Consider the following 19800-nt stretch of genomic DNA (forward strand, 5'->3'; position numbering starts at 1 on the left):
GGGAGTTGCAGCAATTGCCTGGGTGGGGATTAGGGTCGTGTGGTGGGGACAGCGTGATGGAGGGAGGTGACGGGATGGAGGGGGTGACAGGGGAATTGAAGCCCTGGAGGAAGGGCTAAGTGGGTTCCCTAGGCTGGGGGGTCCCCAAGTGGCCACTGCTTTCAGGGAGTGAACGATACAATCACTTCCAAGCCACTAGCGTGGAGGGCGGTTTGCAAGAGCATCGTAAAGCAGGTGAGCTGGCAGTTAGCCCCAGCATGCACCAGCACTTGGTGGGAATGACGTTGGCATCCATGGCACCCCTCGGTGCCCCCGAGGCCCTGCCCAGGTTGGGAAATGGAGGATAGAATTCTATTGCAGCCGGTGAGCATGACTCTTTGGGGTGGCATGAATCTGGAGGGCAGGCTTGACAACGGCAGGTGCAGGGTCATGATCAGTTTCAAAGCTAGCAAGCGCTGTGACCTGGGGCAGCGTTCTAGGGCAAGCAGTTGGGTTGCAAGAGAAATGCCCTATGACAAGCCCAGTACAAGTGAAGGGAGCTCTTATGAAGTTACTTGGAGATCTTGGAACACGAGGACAGGAAACGGGATGTAAGCCCCCCTCTCTCTGAAGCCTCGTGCTTGGCCATAACCTGGCTGGAGGCTGTTCTAGGGGCACAGAGTCCTCCCTCTGCATCATATGCATGCCCTGTGGCTGTTCCACTTGGCCGCTCCTCCCATCCAGAGATGCCCTCTGTTCCTGTGCCTCCTTGTATGTAGGCTGGCCTGTGACTTGCACTGACCGATGGAAGCAGACAGAAGTGATGTTGTAGGCATTTTGGAGATCCTACTGCTTCCACTGTCTCCTTGGACCACGGTCCAGAATCACCCTGCCAGGAGGATGGGGGGATGCAGAGAGCAGAAGGCGGCGCCTCGGGCAGCACCCAGCACAACTGTCCAGTGTGTGGGGGAGCCCCCACAAGGCCAGCCCCCAGCTGAATGCAGCTCACAGGGACGCCCAGGTGCAAGCGGAAGAGGACAGACTCGTGAAGACACCACAGACCCTTGTTGCCGAAGCCACCAGTTTGGGGGGGGGGGTAGTTTCTTATACATCCGTAGGTGCCTGACACTGCCCTCTTCCTGACTGTTAGAGTTTCTCGGGATCCCGGTCCCGGTTCCTGCAAGAAGCCTCCAAGGTGGCAGAGCTGCCTCTGTTAGTGCTGGCAACGTCGTGAGAGGCTGGATACACACAGAGTCAGAACTCGGACCCACAACTTGCAGCAAGTAGCCCAGGAAACTGGCCAGGAAGCCAACCAACCTACCTGATGCTATGGCCCGCATCGCTAATTCTCCGTAGCCTCCATCTTTCAACTGGGGCTAATAGCAACTGCCTTGTGGGGTTTGTCATCAAGGTGATACATAAGTGATAGCTCTCGAATTCACCCCGCATGGATCATATTGCAACAGTACCCTGGGTGTGAAAGACAGGAGACAGCCGACAAATGCCAGTCTCCCCCATCCTGGGTGGTGGGTGTCCCCTTCCTCAGAACCCCAATTCTGGGGTGCCTGGGGGGTTCAGTCAGTGAAGTGTCTGCCTTCGGTTCAGGTCATGATCTCAGGGTCCTGGGATCCAGCCCTGCATCAGGCTCCCTGCTCAGCGGGGAGTCTGCCTCTTCCTCTCCCACTGTTGCTCCCCCTGCTTGTGCTTGCTCTCTCTCTCTGTGTCAAATAAGTAAATAAAATAAAATCTTAAAAAAAAAAAAAAGAACCCTAACCCTGAGCCTGTGCCTGACAGTTGTCATGGGCTCCATAAACAGTAATTCTAAAAATGTTTTTGAAATTTATGGAAGTATTTTTCCTGCAGCATCTAAAAGATGAGAAGTATTTGAAAAGCCATTTAAGCAAAACCATCCCTGAAAACGGTACCATTCTCCAAAGACATGCCCTCACGACACCTCTACAGTATGCTTTCCTTCATTTTATGTGTTTCCACGTAAAAGAAAAAAAAAGCTAAATATTGCCTGTCAAATCTGATGCAGAAGCTCTGAGCCGTGCCCGTCTCCTTCCCCTGGGGTAAGATTTCCGACACTAACTGGTAACACCGGGACCGCAAACAGTCCTCCCCCCAGGGACTGGGGAAAATGAACAAGCACCCAACCCACACTGGGCACGCAGAGCTTTGGGCAACAGCCAGTAAACGCTTTTATCTGCTACTCTGGTTGTATTTCCATTGAGGACAAAATTAGGACATTTCCTCACACAGGACACAAACATAATGAACAATATCAATACTGTTCCCTACATCATCCTGTGTCTGATTTCCCAACCCCTGAGATGTGGCTGTTTTTACATCGGAAGGCTGTGTACCAGCCAGACTGACAGCAACATGAATGTACCCTGCGTTAGAAAACTCAGTAGCACTCAGGTTTCTAGAGATTTCTGGTGACTCATTCCTTACTTCACAATCATTTGGGAAAAAATGTAGGGAAGTAATATCAATATATTTAATTATCAGAACTGAAATTATTAGTTTGCTAAACCTATTTAGTTTAAGGACACTGAAAGAGTTCATACGTAAGATCCCTTTTCTCTTTCAGGAAAAGATCATTACAGCTTAAGTTTATAACTGTTGGGTCAAAATTTCCTATATTATTTGGGCCTTTGTCTATGCAGAATGCATTATCATGGAAGTCTTCTTAGCAAGTTTAAAAAATTGTTTTAATTTTTAGGGCTTAAAATTAACTCATTTCAAGTAAAGATCAGGGCGCCTGGCTGGCTTAGTCAGAGTCAGTGACTCTTAATCTTGGGGTCGTGAGTTCGAGCCTCATGTTGATGTAGAGATTGCTTAAAAATAAAACCTTTAAAAAATAGAAATGAAGATCAATATTTTATGAAACATTGTTTACAAAGCTTATTTAGATGCATTCTTCATATTTATGTGATCTCTACAGCAACCACCTCATGTAATAACTTACTTATTTTAAAATTAATTTATGCCATAATAAAAAAGCATATTTTGCTCACAAAAAAAATTGAAAGTGACATTATATCACATTTGGTTTGGTAAACACTTCTGTATTACAGTGTAGACTGGATTTGAGCTTCTCGTTATAATCTTAAAATAGGCAAAATTGTAATTTTTGTATTTTACATGTTTCAAATACTTTGTTTTGTTTTTCACATCTTGATTCTACATCAAGGTGAAAACAAATTTGTAGGTTTTCGTTTGCAAAGCACATTAAAAATGGCACTTTCTTTTTTTTTTTTTTTACAATTTTTTAAAAGTAGGCTCCATGCCCAATGTGGGGCTTAAACCGACCACCCCGGATCAAGGGCCACATGCCCCACCAACTGGGCCACCCAGGCACCCCAAAATAACACATTCTTAACATGGATAATCTTGTCTTTGAAAAACCAACTTGGATTCAGTTCATGCTGTTTCCTATTTTGTTTTTTAAAATTCTCCGACATTGTTTATATTATCTACGCTGCAAGAATTTTAACGCGGATCTGGTGAAATTCATCTTGAGACAAACTTGCAGAATTATCACTTATGGACTTCAGGATATGAAAATAAAGGGGAAGCCTCACTAAAGTGGAGTGCAGCCAGGAGCTAGAAAGTGCAGAGGTGCCCCTATCCTCAATTAGAGGGAGAACTGTCAAAGACAGACCCAGGAGAGCCCTTCACAGGAGAGAACCACCAACTTCAGGCCCCAACGGGGAATGTAGGTTGCCCTCTACAGGAAATCCACTACACCTTGCAACTCTGCATGGAGAAACCGCATCACCCTGAAATCCTGCTTTTCTCTGATAGACAGTCATTCCACACAACTCCTCCCAATTTCCCCCTTCTTCTCCATAAAATATCATTCCTCTCCTTTCTGCTATTCCAGTGAATAAACCCATTTTTTTTTGTTGGTAAAAAAGCTGACTTTTATTTTTAAGGGTTAACGATCACAATTTAAACATTTAAATGTAAAACCGTAATTCACCATGGTGCTGTCCTCAGAGCCAGGAGGTGGTTCGTTCTAAAGCTGCCCTAGGTCGGAGAGGTATATATTTATGTGATAATTTTATTTACTCCTTTATAAATAAACTATTGATTTTATTTTTAATGTTTTATAACAATTGGAAAGAGGTGTCACAAAGTTCTTTCAAAATGTGAATCCTCTGAAACACTTCTCATTCTTGGGGGGTTGAGGACTGCGGAGTCACTAGGAGTAGAGGCCGGTCACCCTGGGGCACGACCAGAGATCCCACTTCTCCCCAGAGGTGACGGGAACGTGACCCTGGTACGTCCCCTCCCCCGCGGTCATGGCCCTGGCCTTCGACCCCTCGGGACGTGACCCGAAACCCGACCTCACCCGAGAACGTGACCCCGGACCTCGCCTTCCCCCGGGTGTGACCCTGGATCCCCGCCTTCAAGGGGGTGTGACCCGGAGTGAGACCCGGGACACCCCTCCCCCGGGGACGTGACCCGGAGTGTGATCCGGGACCTGCTTTCCCCAAGACCTGACCCCCCCAAGCCCCGCCTCCCCCGGGGGCGTGACCCTCGATCCCCACCTCCCCCGGAGCGGTAACCCCGAACCCACCTCCCCCGGGGGCGTGACCCGGAGTGAGACCCGGGACCCCTTCTCCCGGGGTATGACCGGGAGCGAGACGCTGGACCCCCTCTCCCGGAGTGTGACCCCGAGCGTGATCAGAACCTGCCTCTCCAGCAGACCTGACCCCCAAACCCCGCCTCCCCCGGGGGCGTGACCCTGGATCCCCGCCTCCTCCGGGGCGGGCCGGGCGGCGGAACCAATACGCGCGCGGCGGCGTTTCCCGCGGGACGCTGAGGAGGAGACCCGAGTCACCGGCTACCGACGCCCCGCGCGGGCCCGTGTCCCGCCATGAAGTTTCGGGCCAAGATCGTGGACGCGGCCTGTCTGAACCACTTCACGCGTGAGCGGGGGCCACGCCCGGCGCGGGGACGGAGAGGGGGGTGGGCGGACCGGAAAAAGGCAGCGCGCGCGGCCGGGGCCCCGTGGGGAGGGGTGCGTGCGAGCCCGCGGGGCGGTCCGCTGAGGGGGCGGTGATGGAGGATGGGGGCCGCGGGAGGGTCGGGGGGCGCGGGAGTGGGGGGATGGGGCCGTGGGAGGGTCGGGGGAACGAGAACGCGGGGTGTGAGGCCAGCGGGGGGAGAATGCCCCTCAGGATGGAGCCATGGAGGTGGATGGGGCTTCCCTGGGGTGGATGGGGCGATGGAGGTTGGGGACTGGCAGGCAGGAGAGCGGGTGCCAAGGTACCAAGGCTTATTTCCAGAACTTGATTTGAATCAGGTAGCTTCTTCCAGAGCAGACGTGCCTTGGTGGTGGGGCCCCGGGGGTCCCTGTACCCTGCTGGTGCGCAGTCTCCCACTGGCCTCTGGGCTGCAGCCCCCTGTGGGCCTCAGTGCAGGTTGAGTGAGTGAACCCCTCAGCTAGGGGCTAGTTAACCCCCCAGCTGGCTTTCCTCATCCCACTACACTTGGCGGGGCTGTGGGGAGGCCAGCATGACCTCAGGGTATCAGAGTGCTTTCCTGCGGGGAAGGACAGACAGGGTTCTCTTCCCACTGGGAAGTGTCACCAGGCTGATGCAGTGGTCCCAGCTAACTTATGCTCTGCGCACTCAATGTGCTTCCCGCTGATTCCTCGCCTTACCCCCACCACAGGGGTCAGTGCCATGATAGCCAAGCTTGCCAAAACCTGCACGCTCCGCATCAGCCCGCAGAAGCTGAACTTCATCCTCTCGGACAAAGTGGCCAACGGAGGGGTGAGCATGTGGTGTGAGCTGGAACAGGTGAGCAGATGGTGCTGGAGGCCTGGCAACGCCACCCCGAGGCCACCGGAGAAGCCACACAGGTCCCTTCTTTTCCTTCCCGTAGGAGAACTTCTTCAGTGAATTCCAAATGGAGGGTGTCTCAGCAGAAAACAACGCGATCTATTTAGAGCTGACGTCGGAAAATTTATCTCGAGCGTTGAAAACGGCCCAGAATGCCAGAGCCTTGAAGATCAAACTGACGAATAAACACTTTCCCTGCCTCACGGTGTCTATAGAGCTGGTGAGTAGGAGGGAGCATTTAGGACACTTCCCAGAAGGGCTACAAGTGCCTATAAATCTAGGCTTTTCAACGATATGGAGAAAGCTAGTTGGTTTTATTAAAAGGAGAGACGTGTGCACAAATATTTGGTTTCTGTTGGAGTCGGGCCTCCTCGTATTTCAATACTGTTGTGATCATATCGCATTCGGCTGGGATCCTGCCTTTTCTCTGGGCCAGAGCACTCCTGCACCCTCCCCTGTCTGCGCATGCCCACACAGAATCACGCTTCCCATCCGGTTCCACCTTGGAAGGGTTTTCCCCATCTCCTCTGTGACACCTTTGGGTGACCTCTCATTCTCCGAGAAGGCATGCATCTTCAGTGCTGCTTCCAGAAGCCTCTATCGCCTGGCTGTCCTTGGGACACACATCCCATAGGCTCTCCCAGCTCACAGGACGGCGTTCATACATCTTACCGTGATGTCCAGAGCCCTGCACACTCGGCCCCGCCTGTCTTGGAGCCAAATCGGCAACTACCACCATCCATATGGTTCCCTGGAGCGTCCCCTTGTTGCTCAGCTCCCACGCTTTGGGGTCCCTGGGCCTCCCGCTTGGAATGTATCCTCTTCTGGCTCCCTGAAACCCACAGCCTGGTGCTGCTCCTCCCCACCTTCCCTCACACTACAGCCCCCACTCCCACCCCTTTTTTAAGAGATTATTTATTTGGGAGAATGAGAACGAGAGAGAGAGAGTGCGTGTGCGCATGAGCAGGGGGAGGGGCAGAGGGAGAGGATGAAGCAGACTCCCCACTGAGCAGGGAGTCAGATGTGGGACTCGATCCCAGGACCTGGAGATCATGACCTGAGCCGAAGGCAGATGCCCCTGTGTGTGTTGGTTTCTTGCTGATTGACCCATGTGGGTCCCTGGAACGTGGGGACGTGTCTTATTCACCACACGTCCAACTCCTTACCAGGACTCCGAGCAGAACAGGCGCGCCATAAATATTTGGTGAATGGACTTTGATGAACAAATTGAGAACGTTCCATTTAGATTTGGCATCAACTTCTATTTATGCTTCAGTTACTCTGTTTGCTTTTTTGATGTTGACACTATGAAAACATCTTTGAATTTTTCTTTTGGCAGTTATCTGTGTCGAGCAGTAGCCGCATCGTGACGCATGACATCCCCGTTAAGGTTATTCCTAGAAGACTGTGGAAGGATTTGCAAGAACCTACAGTCCCAGACTCCGACGTGAGTGATGCCTGTCGCCTTCCGCTCATGACGTGTTCAGTGGTGTGATTTGAATTCCCTGCTGTTAGTTATGGACTCGCAGTATATTTTATTTAAAAATCGTGTAGTACCTGAGAGGAAACACTAGTCATGTTTAAAGACACTCCAGGACAGAGAATTGCAGTATTTGCCTTTCGCTGTTCACTTAAAACATCTTAAGACAGCGCTGCGTATAGTAGGAACGCCACACTCTACACACAGGAGCGCAGAGTGCTTGGATCGTCGTGCTTGAGTAAAACTAACCTAACTTAGCACTTGGGGGGACAGTCGGTTCAGCAGGAGCCAAGAGAGGGGTTCCTCCAGTCCCGCTGGCAGGAATCTCAGAGCCCCTGAGAGGAACGATGATGCCAAAGGGTCCTCTACCTCTCGCTCACAATTTCTCTTGCTGGAAGGCACCTGCGCCATCTCAGGCATCATTAGGAACCCGGTCTGAGCACCTGGGGGCAGACTTGCTCGCGGCGTTGGTCAGGGTGGGAGGAGGCCGGGAGCGTGGCTCTGGCCCCTCTGAGGACGGGCTTCCGTGAGCGCTGAGTGTCATCCCCTGGGTGTGTGCGGGGACATCCCAGCTGAAGGGCTACATCCTGGCCCCAGGCGAATGCCCACAGGGGCCCCGGTAACCAGAAAGGAGGAAGCAAAGTTGTAAAGTTTTTTTTCTTATTTTTAAAGGAGCTTTATTCAGACAACTTTACAGCAGGATTTCAGAGCTGTTAAGCAGACACACGTTCCAAACGCAGGTAGCGAGCCCCTGTTGGTACTTGACTATGTTCCTGTTTTTAACACTTTCGATGTGTCTCATTGGTTTTGTAGGTGAGTATTTATTTACCAGTCTTGAAGACGATGAAGAGCATCGTGGAAAAAATGAAAAACATCAGCAATTACCTTGTAAGTGATGACTTCTTTAGAAAAGAGTAGTCCACGTCTTTCACAAGTGTTCGGTTCGGGCTGTGTGCCCTGGGAGGAGGCCTGGCCTGGCGGAGGCGTGGATGCCTTCACGCTCACCCCGTGGTGTCCCGGCAGCTCCGGGGACCTGGCCTGTGTGGAGAGCCCGCCGACGCACAGCGGCCTGTGGAACGCTGTTCTAGTGCTTCTCTACTCCCTGCACTGGGGAGCGTTTCATGTTTGCCCTCGTCCTGCCTGTTTATCTCCATGGCACATGAAAAATATGTTCAACAGTTTGGGCCTTGTTTCCTTATGTCTCGGACAGCACATTCCACATTTCATGTGCTCATGCGTATTTCTTGAATGAATCGCTGGTGTTGGCCAGGAGTTGAATGTCCTGTCCACTTAACCCGGGATAAGGCTGCCCCAGAACGTCTGTGCTCCCCTGTGACTGCTCTGCTGTTGATCGGTTGTCAGGCTGGGAGCTTCCTCCAGGGCGACTCCGGGCAGTTCCGAGAGGCTCAGAGTGGCCCAGGAGGGAAAAGGCAGGGCAATTAATCCAAGGCTCTGGTTGTTTGTTCTTTCGGTCCAGCGGAAATGACTCAGCAAAGTGGCCTAGACAGGGTCATCAGAGGTGTTTTTCTCTCCTCTGGAATGTGTAGAAACAGAGATTTCATGGCGTGGCTGCTGTAGTCTAGAATACTCAGTCAGAAGTGTTCCGGAGTGGCTAGGCGCATAGCGAGCGTGACTTGGTCACCAGAATTCTGCGTCTGAAGGTCACAGGAGAGAAAGAGTGAAAAGGAGGTGGCTCAGCCCAGAGGTGCTCAGACGCCCTCTCTGAGACCCCTGCCCTTCCCCCACCTTTGCAGGGAGGGATGCGGCCCATGGGGCGGTGTGTGGAGGACTCGTGCAGGAGCAGGGGAGACCTGTGCAGACGGCCAGGAGTCTACTCCAGGCTTCTGGTCCCCCCCCCCCCCAAACCCCCTGCATTGCCTGGGGTCTCATGAGGCCAACTGAGGTTTTGGTTCAGGAGGTGTGGGCTGGGGTCTGGGACCCAGTCCCGATGTGCGTCCAGGTGCCGGTGGCCGTGGTGGGAGCTCTGTCCTGCTCTGCCTCACTTCTTAGCTCAGAAGCACCTTCGCAGAGCTGCACACGTGAGCTTCGTGGTTATAGCGGGAGTGACAGTGTTGTGACGTGGTGACAAAGGGGGACTCCTCAGGGCCACACAGACCCGGGGCCCCTCCCAGCCGTACCATGCAGCCCTTGGGCCCTGTGGTGGGTGTCACCCGAAGTGGGCAGGATAGCGCGCCTTCACGGGGGCCTTGCTGCTCTCTGGGCACGGAGAGGCACTTCCTGTTGTGTGCCCAGCACATTGGGTCAGTCTTCTAGAAGTGGTAGGTGATTATCACTAAGGAAATTGTGGGAAGCAGTAAAGTCTTATCCAGACCTGTAAGAGAGAATAACGCTGGAGTGCATGGTGTTCCCGACACTGGGGGTGCTCAGGGAAGGGGGTTTAGTGTGTGATCACTCGGGTGTTAGGACTCGGAAGAAAGAGGACAGCCTGGAAGGCTGAAGTAAGTCTCACACAATGGCAAGCTGCTTTCCTGAATTAAATCTTTCTATAAAACCGCTGTTTTTCAAAAGCACTGAGAACATACAAGTTGTTTTATATTATTTTAGTAAGGTATTGTTTCCAGATTCCAGGAGGGTGGGCTTAGAAATATGACAGCATATTCTGGGTTCACTTGTCAAGTTGACAGCAAACACTTAACATTTGAGGGCATATTTCCGAGATGATGCAACAGCTGGAGGGTGTTTTCTGTTTAATTTCCAGAGCGTCCGGGGCACATGGCTGGCTCAGTCCGTGGGGCATGTGAGTCAGTGCCAGGCTTCCTGTGGCCCTCCTCCCGCTCACAGTCTCACAGCTGTGAGTTTGAGCCCCACGTTGTGGGTAGAGATGCCTTAAAAATAAAATCTTTAAAAAATAACAAACCCTAGGAGATAAGAGCTTATTACTCAAGTTCAGAGACGTTTTCGGTTTTGTTTCTAGAATGAGAAATACATTCACCAGTGTTAACAGGAACAAGGAATCCTAGACCATACTCACTATGTATGGAGACGTGGCTGCCCCAGAGCCCAGAGCTGTGTGGGCAGGGTGCCTGCCGCTGCCCCTGGGTCTCGGGCCTCTGCTGCCCCCGTGTCTTCCCACTGGCGGTGTCTTGTGTTGGTGGGTGAACAGAACTCCGACTTGCAAATGGCTATGTGGATTCCTGAGACCTGCAGGCTTTAGAAAGGGGCAGGTGCCAACATCTGGGAGAGCAGCACAGCGTGCCATGGGCGGATCAGTGAGGCTGTGAGCCGTTCAGCAGCACACGGATCTCCCTCTGAACTTCATTGGTGGATTTTGTTCCGTTGCAAAAGCCTGCTGGTTGGTGGTGGAGGGTGGAGCTTGAAAGGAGTGCTGTCTGTGACCTGGGAAATGGGCTTGGGACAGTGGCGGGGATGGGAGGGAGGGCAGGTACCAGGGAGCGGCCGGCACCTCTCACTGAGCCCAGGTCACCAAGCCCAACCTCTGAGCTTGGTTTTTAAATAAAGGGTATGTTCCCAGGAAATTCTCAAGGTTTTATGGTTGTAGTTAGGAGACAGGGTTTGGCCGCTTAAAGAATAAGGCCGTGAGCAAGCTTCTCCTAACGTCTGCGTTCCCTTCCCATCTGTAGCAGGTGCACGATGTCTCCGTTACCAGAGCCTAAAGCGGTTCCATGGGACTCTGCCCTTGCAGCCCCCTGTAGGCCACGGGGGTGCTGTTTGCACTGTACAGGGACAGCAAATGGCCCATGTTCTCGTTGAGCTGTCGTCTAGCGGGTCATTTGGGAGGGACTTGTGGGAGCCGCGTTGCTTTGTGTCCCCATCTGTGCGAGGTCAGCCTGGCGGGATGGGCCACCTGGCTTGTGCTGCGTGCTCTCCTCTCTGATTGTGTCACTGTGAGTAGTGTGGCTTTTGTGGTGGAGAGAGGTGTGGCGAGGGACCTTCTCTGAAGCCGCTGTGGGCCGCTCCAGCTGGTTTTCCTCAGCGCACGGGCAATGTCCCCCAGTCCCCCCGGTCCTGGAGCGTGGGCAGCGTTCCTTCCCATGTTTTGGCCCCCCATTTCTAGGGCTCCTTATGGACTGCTCACCCTCCTCGGGTTTCACTGTGGCTCCCTTCAGGTCCTTCGTTCTCTGTGTCGCTGCTGCTGGGCAGTTTCTGTGTCCTGTGTGTCCTCCTCACTGTCTCACCACGCCCTCCCTGGGGCCTGCCTGCTCCTCGCCTTCTAGTCTGGTCTCCACTGGTGAAGTGTTGCCTTCTCTTTCCGAGTCAGGCTGTGCCTGTGTGAGGACTGACCAGGCACTTCTGAGCTCCCCTGACTCTGACTTGGGCTCCGCTGTCTCCCTTCTATTATTGGCGGTTTCCCCTCGTGGATCCTGACATGGTCTGTTACACCCTGCATCTCTGAGCATGCTCTGTGGCCACTGTTCTTTCTGTCTTTCCCGAAGATCTTGGTGTGGGGCTTAGGAATCCTCTTAGAGGGTGGGTTTTCATTCTCGACATGGGAGTGGGACCAAGACGGTTTGAGGTCCAGATCTTAGGGTTCTCTGTCCCATTGTGACCACAGCACGTCACAGCACGCTGCCTCTTCTGTAGTGGCCCCTCAGTGTCACCTCTCCCTCTCTGTCCTTGCCTCCTGTAAACCGCACGTCCCAGTTTTGCTCACCTTGTGGCTTTGCTCCTGAGGCTTCCTGTCACTGCTGGCTCTTCCTGGAGGCCTGGAGTCAGGCCTCCCCTGCTCCTTGGCCCCTCCCAGTTCCACCACCTCCGGGTCTCCGCTCTGAGGGGCCCCCTCCTCTGGGGGTTTTGGAGTCCCACTGTCACGGATGCCGGGTGGGTCTTGCTGCCATCGGGAGAAGTCTGGGGCTGTGGGGCTGCCTTGTCACCTGGTTTGGCGGAAGCTGATGTCCTTTTTTCCCCCTTTTTTGCTTTCCTTTTCTTTTTTAAGACTATAAAATACTCAATTTGCAGATTATCGAAGCAAACCTAAATGGAGAATTGAACTTGAAAATAGAAACAGAACTAGTGTGTGTTACAACTCACTTTAAAGACCTGGGGAACCCTCCATTGGGTAAGTTTTCAGGTGGTTCGTGTTTTGCGTGTAATACATTGTTTCAGGTATCACATTCTGCTGGAAAATGGGAGAAATCCGGTGGCTCGATTTCATGCTTGGGGAGGGAACAGGCAGCTGAGGCCCGAGTGGGGAAGGTTGGCCTCCCAGGCCTGTGGAGCAGCACCTGCCCCAGTGGTCCCCTGGGGACCGTGGAGGCCTGTTCTGCCCATTTCTCACCTGAAATGGCCTCACAAGGTAGACAAGGTTTGCTTCCTCCCACTTTAGTCCCTAGTATTTACAAAATTAAGTTAGCAGATGGCAGCTTTCCTCGCATGACCAAATTTTTCATCCCCTACACGGCGACAAAGACCATTGGACCAATTCAGTAGTGGCGAACGACAGGGTAACTGACTGGACTGGGGGAACAGGGGGGACCTGAGGGGTGGCCACAGGGCTCGTGGCCAGGGATGGCAAACTTGTGGATGCTGGGCAGGCGGCAGGCAGGGCCCCAGGAAGTCCACTGATGACGTGGAAACTGGATTAGTGCCATGCACGTTCTTTTTTTCCCCTAAGATTTTATTCATTTATTTTAGAGAGAAAGAGAATAAGTAAGTGGGGGGGAGGGGCAGAGGGAGAGGAAGAAGCAGGCTCCCTGCAGAGCGTAGAGCAGAACAACGAGGGGGCTCCAACCCAGGACCCTGAGATCATGACTGGAGCTGAGGTCAAAGGCTTAACCAATTGAGCCACCTAGCACCCCCAACGCATGTTCTTAACCATGTGATAGGCCTGCCACTTTTACAGTAAAATGTGTAAGTGCAAGTTGGGTTATCAAAGGCCCATCAACCTGGCGCAGCGAAGGATTTTACTTTATAGTGACCCGCGTGCCGCTCCAGCCAAGTGAAGGCCACACAAGTAAGGCTTTGCTAACTTGTGTGAAATGACTGCCTTGGGTGTTACTTGTTTTCTTTATTTGATTAAATTACAATAAGGGTCTTGTCTTTGATGCTTGCCCAGAGGACCTTTTCTTTCTCGTCCAAAGGACCGGTCTCACGTGAGCTCTGTGTGGTCCTTCTCAGTATGTGTCAGGGGACTAATAGGGACTGTTTTCTTGGACCAAAATGGGGAGAGTGGGCCATGTCTCAGGTTACCGTAAAGGAAGATTCGCTGGGAATTCGCGTAGTATTTTAGAAGCACCTGCTACCTGCTCGCTTAGCCGGTGATGGTGTCCACACCTTGCGGCATCTCCAGGCTGCTTCCTGCCCACGGGAATGTAAATCGTTCATTTCAGCTGTCATCGTGCTGCCCTGGCTTCCCTGTCTCGCCCCAAGCTGTTCATGTCATTGCAGCCTCTGAGGACGCCTCTCAGGACAGAGACCCAGAGCAGATGGCTGAAGTGCACATAGACATCCGGAAGCTCCTGCAGTTCCTCGCTGGGCAGCAAGTGAATCCTACAAAGGCCGTGTGCAGTGAGTGTGCACAGGGATCATTTTACACGTTTCCGATTCCGTAATCGGAGGCGGGCTCGTAGCAGTACGCGGTCTCCTAAGTGTAGACGCGGCTCGGCCCCACGGAGCCAGTGTTCCAGGGCAGGTGGGGGTTTGGGTTTTCCCGGATTCAGCCACACCTGGCGGCCTGCAGCCACGCTGGCTTGGCACAGGGCTGTGGCTGCCTCACTTGGCCGTCATGTGTGGGTTGGCGCCTGGGGAGAAGCTTCTGGAGAACGGGTGCTGATCGTCCAGTCCTGCTGCGTTGGTCTGACCTGACGCTAGGAGCCCCTGACCCCATAAATTGGGCTTGGACTGAAGGTCCCTTGCTCTGCCTTTGTTGCCTTTCCGGGTCTAAACCCGAGCGGTTCCTGTAGTTGTTCCCATATCTGGGCGTCTGGCTTCCTCTCGGCTCCTGATTTCTCACAATGGTTCCTCGATCGGGGTCAGCCCTGTCTTCCTCGGCTATGCATATGCCTGTCGGCCCTGGTCAGTTATTGGCTGCACATGAGGAAGGGTTTACCCACCCCGGCTTTTCAAGGCTCTTTCCGTCTCCTTGGCAACCGAGAGGGAGCTCCGCCTTGCGCGGAAGAACTGTCAGGCTGAACACTCGGCCACCAGGGGCAGAACTGAGGATGGCCCAGGAGTCCACCTGACTGCTGGCATATTGCCAGCACTCTGGACAAGGAGTAGAGAATTCTAGGTGGCTGTGCCAAGGAAGGGCTGCCCTCCAGAAGGAGACGCACACAGTGAAGCAGATCGAAGGAGGGCAGTTAGCACGTCCGGAAGGCACTAGGATGGGGTGATGGGGCACAGGAGGTGGTGTGCGGAGGACAGGGTGCCGGGGTTAAGGCAGAGACACCGGAATGGCTGGGTTCTGGGGCAGGTTACTAGTGTTGCCATGCGCTGCATCCTGAGAACCCTCGGCCTCGCCTCTTGCTCGTTCCTGGAACCGCACCTCAGTATGGGGTCCACGCAGGCTTAAACGGCCCCCGATCTGCTGATGAGCTCCGGACAGGCTGCTGGCTGGTGCCACTGTGGTCCTGGTGAGCCCTTCAAGTGGCCTCAGTGTAGCCCAACCGTGCCCTGTGCAGAACGGAAGCCCAGAGGTGGGGTGGCATTGTCCTTGAGCATGCCCTCGTGGCCACTGAGGACAGAGGGCCTTGATGGTTCTGGGCCAGGTGGCCAGCTCAGCTGCTGGTGCCCTCGGAAAGGGGACTTTGGGGTCCCCAAGAGTGGCAGAGATGGACCAGGAGATTGTGACACAGCAGAATTTGGATTTCTCCTACCCTATCCTTTGTCCCTCAAACCGGCTTTTCTGCCTGTAGTTTCTGCCCCTGGGGTAGCGTCCTCCAGGTGTCTGATCTGCTGCCCCCCGCTGGGGCACTGTGCCGCATGCCCTCCATCTCCACCCTCCGCCTCTCCTGGAGGGTGTTTCTGCTGGTGCTGTGCCCCTTCCCCACCCCTGTCCCTTGGGACGGGTCCCTCCTCAGCCTGGCAGTTGGGCCAGCCCACCCTAACGGGCTCCATTTGGTCCCAGCCTTTGACCTCAGAGGCCTGGAGAGCAGCCTACCCTCAGCTCCCCTGTGCTGCTCCCATCCCCTTGGTGGCTGTGGGCCCTGACTGCTGCTGTCACTCGTGCCTCTTACTGCTGTGGAACTGAGCAGGCCTCCCGTGGAGTTTGCCCTTTGCCCCGCGCAGTGCCCAACCTGGGCTTCTGTGCGATGTGTACCCCTCCTGTGCCCTGGTGCGCGCCGCAGCCTGTCTCCTGGGGGAGGTGAGCCGCGACGCTGGGCCTTCTCCGCACGCTTAGGTCGCTCTCGGGCGGGAAATTGCATCTTCCTGGAAGGACCCTGAGTTTGGTAAATGGGGGCTTTCGCCCAACTTCTGAGCCTTGTCTCCCCTGCCTGTGGGCCGGTCCTGTGGCGGGGAGCGGAGCGCGGGGAGGCCAGGCTCCAGGAGACGACGTAGGGGCTCGGTGAGAGGAGTCTTTGCGGTGACCAGTTTTCTTCTCTTCACAGACATTGTCACTAACAAGATTGTCCATTTTGATTTGCTCCACGAAGATGTTTCCCTGCAGTACTTCATCCCAGCCTTCTCCTAGACCGTCTCCCGGCCCGGGGCCATGTGTCCTCACGGCCACGCACGTCTGTACATTTTACTTCTCCCTGCCGTGATATTCCAGCTAAAAATTGAGTTCATGAGAGACTGTTGGATAAACATACTACTTTAGATGACTTCTTTGTTCTTGTGTCTGTTTTGTTGTTAAGACACAGAAAGTGGGAACAAAAGCATGTATTTATCCAGGCTTCAGGTAGGTCGAGGCTCCCAGCACTGCCCAACTCTAGCTCTGCTCCTCGGAGCCTGATAACTCGGTCACACAGAGCAGCAGGGGGGTATCAGGGGGTGTCCGGCTGCAGCTCTTGGAGCCCGGGGTGTGTGCCCATGAAGGCTAGTGTCCCCGGGCTCCGCTGCTGGTCTGCCAGGGCTCCTGAGGCCTGTGTGGGTACCCAGTTATGGTCCTCACCATCCTGTCTTCCATGTGCTGTGCTCGGTCATTCTAGAAAGCATACGTGTATTTAGGCAATGAAGAGCTCTGGGAGCCTGCGTTCAGGGCTGAGACCACGTCTGTCTGTCTGCACGGGAGAGCCGGCCCAGGCCCGGCTGGGTCTGCTTTCTCGTGCCCGGGGCCTGTCCCATCGCATCACATGGTGGGGGAGTCTCCTCTGCCCTGTGGACGGGACGTCGTGAACAGTGTCTTAACTCCTGTGACAGCCGAGCAGTGAGGTAGTGTCCCAGGGTAGGAAGAAGGGGGAAATCTGCACAAGTGGAAAATTCCCTTAGGGCCTTTTCTGAGTACGTGGTAAAAGCCAGGATATTTGAGTGCCTCTTCGGATGCTTATCAGTGAGAGTTCACATGGGTTGTAATATTTGTTCGAGTAACTATTTTTGTTTGTATTGTTATTTGTTTAAAGATTTTTAAAAGTTCATTCATTTGACAGAGAGTGAGAGAGCATGAGCAGGGAGAGCAGCAGGCAGAGGGAGAAGCAGGCTCCCCGCAGAGCAGGGAGCGCGATGTGGGGCTCGATCCCAGGACCCTGAGATCATGACCTGAGCCAAAGGCAGTTGCTTAACCGACTGAGCCCCCCCAGCGACCCCATTCAAGTAACTCTTTAAAGCCCAACATATTTTAATTTTCAAGCCTCTCCTCTCTTTGGCTGTCGTGGTAAAACTTGGAAATCGTGACGTTCAATGAAACGGTGTCTGAAAATACTTTATAAAACTTTTATTATTTTTTTTTGGGTTAAAGAAAATGTCGTAGTCAGTTACCAATCCGGGAAATCCGTTCCTTCTGATTATGTAAATGATGTTTAATGTATAATGAAATAAAAGACTAGTTTTAGTATAAGTCAGTGGTAAGACGGCACGTCTCTTCACCTGTCAGGTGCGGCGCACCTCGGTTCTCTGGCCCAGCGTGCAGCGTGCGTGATCGGCATCCTGTCCTTGGGTGTCTGGTGTCGCAGGCAGGGCCTGTCCACGTCAGAGCTGCACAGACACTTGAGATTTTGCAACGTGGATTCTTTATTTGGCGGAGGGGATTTTGTGGCCTGCTCAGGGGCCACACAGCCGGCAGCAGAGATGGGACAAGGATCCAGGCATCTGACTTGCGGTCAGTAACCCTCTCCTCCAGGCCCCGCTGCTTGGCCGGAATAACGAGTCCTACCTTTCAGACTCTGCGTCCACCCATCAGTTTGTGAGTCTGGGGAGTCTCTTCACTGTAACTCGGCTGTAGTAAAGCAGTTTTTAAAATGTCCTAAAACCACATGGAATTGCCCTCTGATTGATTTATATAGCATTTGTTTAAGCAGCACCTGATTGTGATGGTTTTAGGGATGGCCCGAGTCTCCGTGGGCACACAGCAAAGCAGGCCGCCCTTGGGGGTCAGGACGCGGGGGTCTGTGTCTGCTTCTTGGCAGCACGCCCTGCTGCGTGCTGGCCTGGGCCTCAGCCTCTCGGAGCCTTTACTGAGGATGGCCCCCGCTCCCCGCCCCACCTCGGGCTTAGGGAAACCACCGTGCAGCTTTACTGAGCAGTGTACCACGGTGAGGTTCATTAGCTCAGTTTAGAATTTGAACAGGTAACGTATTTCAAGACTAACATCTCCCAGTACTGAGGTCTCTCACCCGCGTCCTGCACTTTGGAGACAAAGCCAGCTCTGCTAGCTGCGGTCGTGTGGGGCTGTCCCCAGTGCCCAGGCTCAGAGGTGTTTAAGAATCCCTGACCCAGCACCTCAAGACCAATGCCCGGTGCCTCGTTACCCTCCTTGTGGGTCCCCCCGGGCCTGGCGAAGGACCCACTCCGGCCACCCTGGCACGTGGCCTCTGCGTTTTCCTGGGCTGGAAGTGTGGCTCTGTCTAGGCAGAGAAGGCGCTGAGTCGCATTCCTGTTCTTGGTGGATTTGCCCAGTGGGCGGAGGGAGCTGTGTTTTGAAGAGCTGCAGTCCTGCCCTTGACTGTGGATTCCAGTGGGGGGTCTGCAGGAAAGCCCGAGCGCCTATGGCTGTTTCAGCTTCTCAGTGTTGTCCTTGAGCCAGGAGGTGGGAAGTCTCCACCCCGACGAGATGAGGGAGACACTGTGGGGTCCGGTTGGGTCATGACTGTGTGTGGAAAGCCTTAAAAAGGCTTGTGTGCCCTTTGACCTATTATTTCTGATTATAGGAATTTCTGCAGAGTTTATAATCAAAGGTGTTCTGTATTCTAGGACTAAAAAATCCTGAAGTACCCTAACTGTGAATTCCTGGGGGATTTGTTAATCTGTGGAGTGACAGTATTTCCTGCTCTAAAAGGAACGTGGCAAGAACAGCGTACCGATGTGGCTCAGTGTTCATGACGTAGCGTTACGGATGTGTACGGTCGGATTCCGGTTCTGAGAATAATCACATACCCGTGTGTGTTTGTGCGCGCGTGTGCGTGTGTGTGTGTGTGTGTGTGAGTGTGAGTGTGTGAGAGAGAGATACGAAAAGTTTGGAAAAATATATACCAGCACTTAAACCTGGTTATTTGTGAATGTTTCATTTCGGTCTTTGAAAACCTAAGTATTTTCTTAACTCTTATAATTGGTTTTGTAACAAAAAAATAAATTATCGTTTAAGGGACTGAGTAATATTTATTATCCAAAGGCAGACAGTAATCACTGGCAAAGACAGTCTCCTCACCACTGGACTTTAGACTCTTCATCTTCACACATGTCCTTTCCTGAGAAGAAAAGTACACTCTTATGTGTCGTGTTGAAATCACAGGAGGGTCACAGCTCTGAGTCGTGCATCACCGAGGCAACAGCGCCTTGCAGAACGGATTGCTTCCCGGCCTGCAAAGGAGCCAAACCCAGGTGTAGCTGAGTCTGTGGTGAGGAGAGGTGACAGCCACTGGGTCCCAGGCTATGGGTGGTGGGGGCGGAGGCTTCACACATCCACGATGACCAGAGGGAAGACCCCTGGGAGGACAGGAACGGGCCACCTCTTCCATCAGACGCTCGGGGAGACTGGCGGGGGGGGGGGGGGCTCTGCATCCCTGTCCGGGGCTTAGCGCCTCAGAGAGGCTGCCTCTGTAGGGGTAAAGGACGTGCAGCCCTCAGACACTCTCTGAGTCGTGGAGCAGGTTAGAAACCAGAACCCGGCCTGGTCCTTGCGGCCCTCCCCAGTGGCACCCAGGAGGGTCTGGTCAGGCTGCCCAGCACACCCTGACCACGGTGCTGTGCTCCCAGCAGAGCGTGACTGGAACCCCTCGTCCTTCTCAGGGGAACCCCAGGTGGGATCCCCCCCACTCGCAGGGCGCAGGAGGAGCAGGGAAAGTGGCAGTGGGACTGGAGCTAGGGCGTCCCCTCCTGCTTTTGTCCCTTTGTCTTCTTCCTCTCACTGGGGGCAAACCTGCAATGAGGAAGTGGGGGGTCATGCTCCCCTGAGCGCTCACCTTCACC

The 19800-nt window shown here is 53.7% G+C and overlaps 1 protein-coding gene across 9 annotated transcripts; it reads left to right on the forward strand.

Moving 5' to 3' along the window:
* Positions 1-4777: 4777 nt before the first annotated feature.
* On the forward strand, positions 4778-18979 carry HUS1 (HUS1 checkpoint clamp component). Of its 9 annotated transcripts, XR_007188115.2 has the most exons (10): positions 4799-4922; positions 5671-5798; positions 5884-6060; positions 7180-7287; positions 8134-8208; positions 12259-12358; positions 13687-13806; positions 15846-16138; positions 17270-17494; positions 18586-18979. XR_007188115.2 is itself a non-coding variant. In XM_026501921.4 (8 exons), exons 1-8 carry the CDS (start codon positions 4871-4873, stop codon positions 15926-15928), a joined length of 843 nt encoding a protein of 280 aa, XP_026357706.1. In that variant the 5' UTR covers positions 4778-4870; the 3' UTR covers positions 15929-18979. The 9 variants fall into 9 exon arrangements, 3 of the variants coding, with proteins under 3 accessions (XP_026357706.1, XP_057160541.1, XP_048068722.1); XR_007188116.2 differs by having other exon boundaries at positions 15846-17578; XR_007188114.2 differs by having other exon boundaries at positions 15846-17494.
* The last annotated feature ends 821 nt before the right edge of the window (positions 18980-19800 follow it).

Source organism: Ursus arctos, unplaced genomic scaffold, assembly GCF_023065955.2.
Source record: "Ursus arctos isolate Adak ecotype North America unplaced genomic scaffold, UrsArc2.0 scaffold_3, whole genome shotgun sequence".
NCBI lineage: Eukaryota > Metazoa > Chordata > Mammalia > Carnivora > Ursidae > Ursus > Ursus arctos.

Excerpts from the sequence above, each read along its gene's own strand:
- HUS1 (XM_057304558.1), top strand. The coding sequence starts at position 4,871 with ATGAAGTTTCGGGCCAAGATCGTGGACGCGGCCTGTCTGAACCACTTC. Across the intron at positions 4,923-5,670 it reads CTGTCTGAACCACTTCACGC|GGGTCAGTGCCATGATAGCC; the intron begins GTGAGCGGGGGC and ends CCCCCACCACAG. Across the intron at positions 7,288-8,133 it reads CTACAGTCCCAGACTCCGAC|GTGAGTATTTATTTACCAGT; the intron begins GTGAGTGATGCC and ends TTGGTTTTGTAG.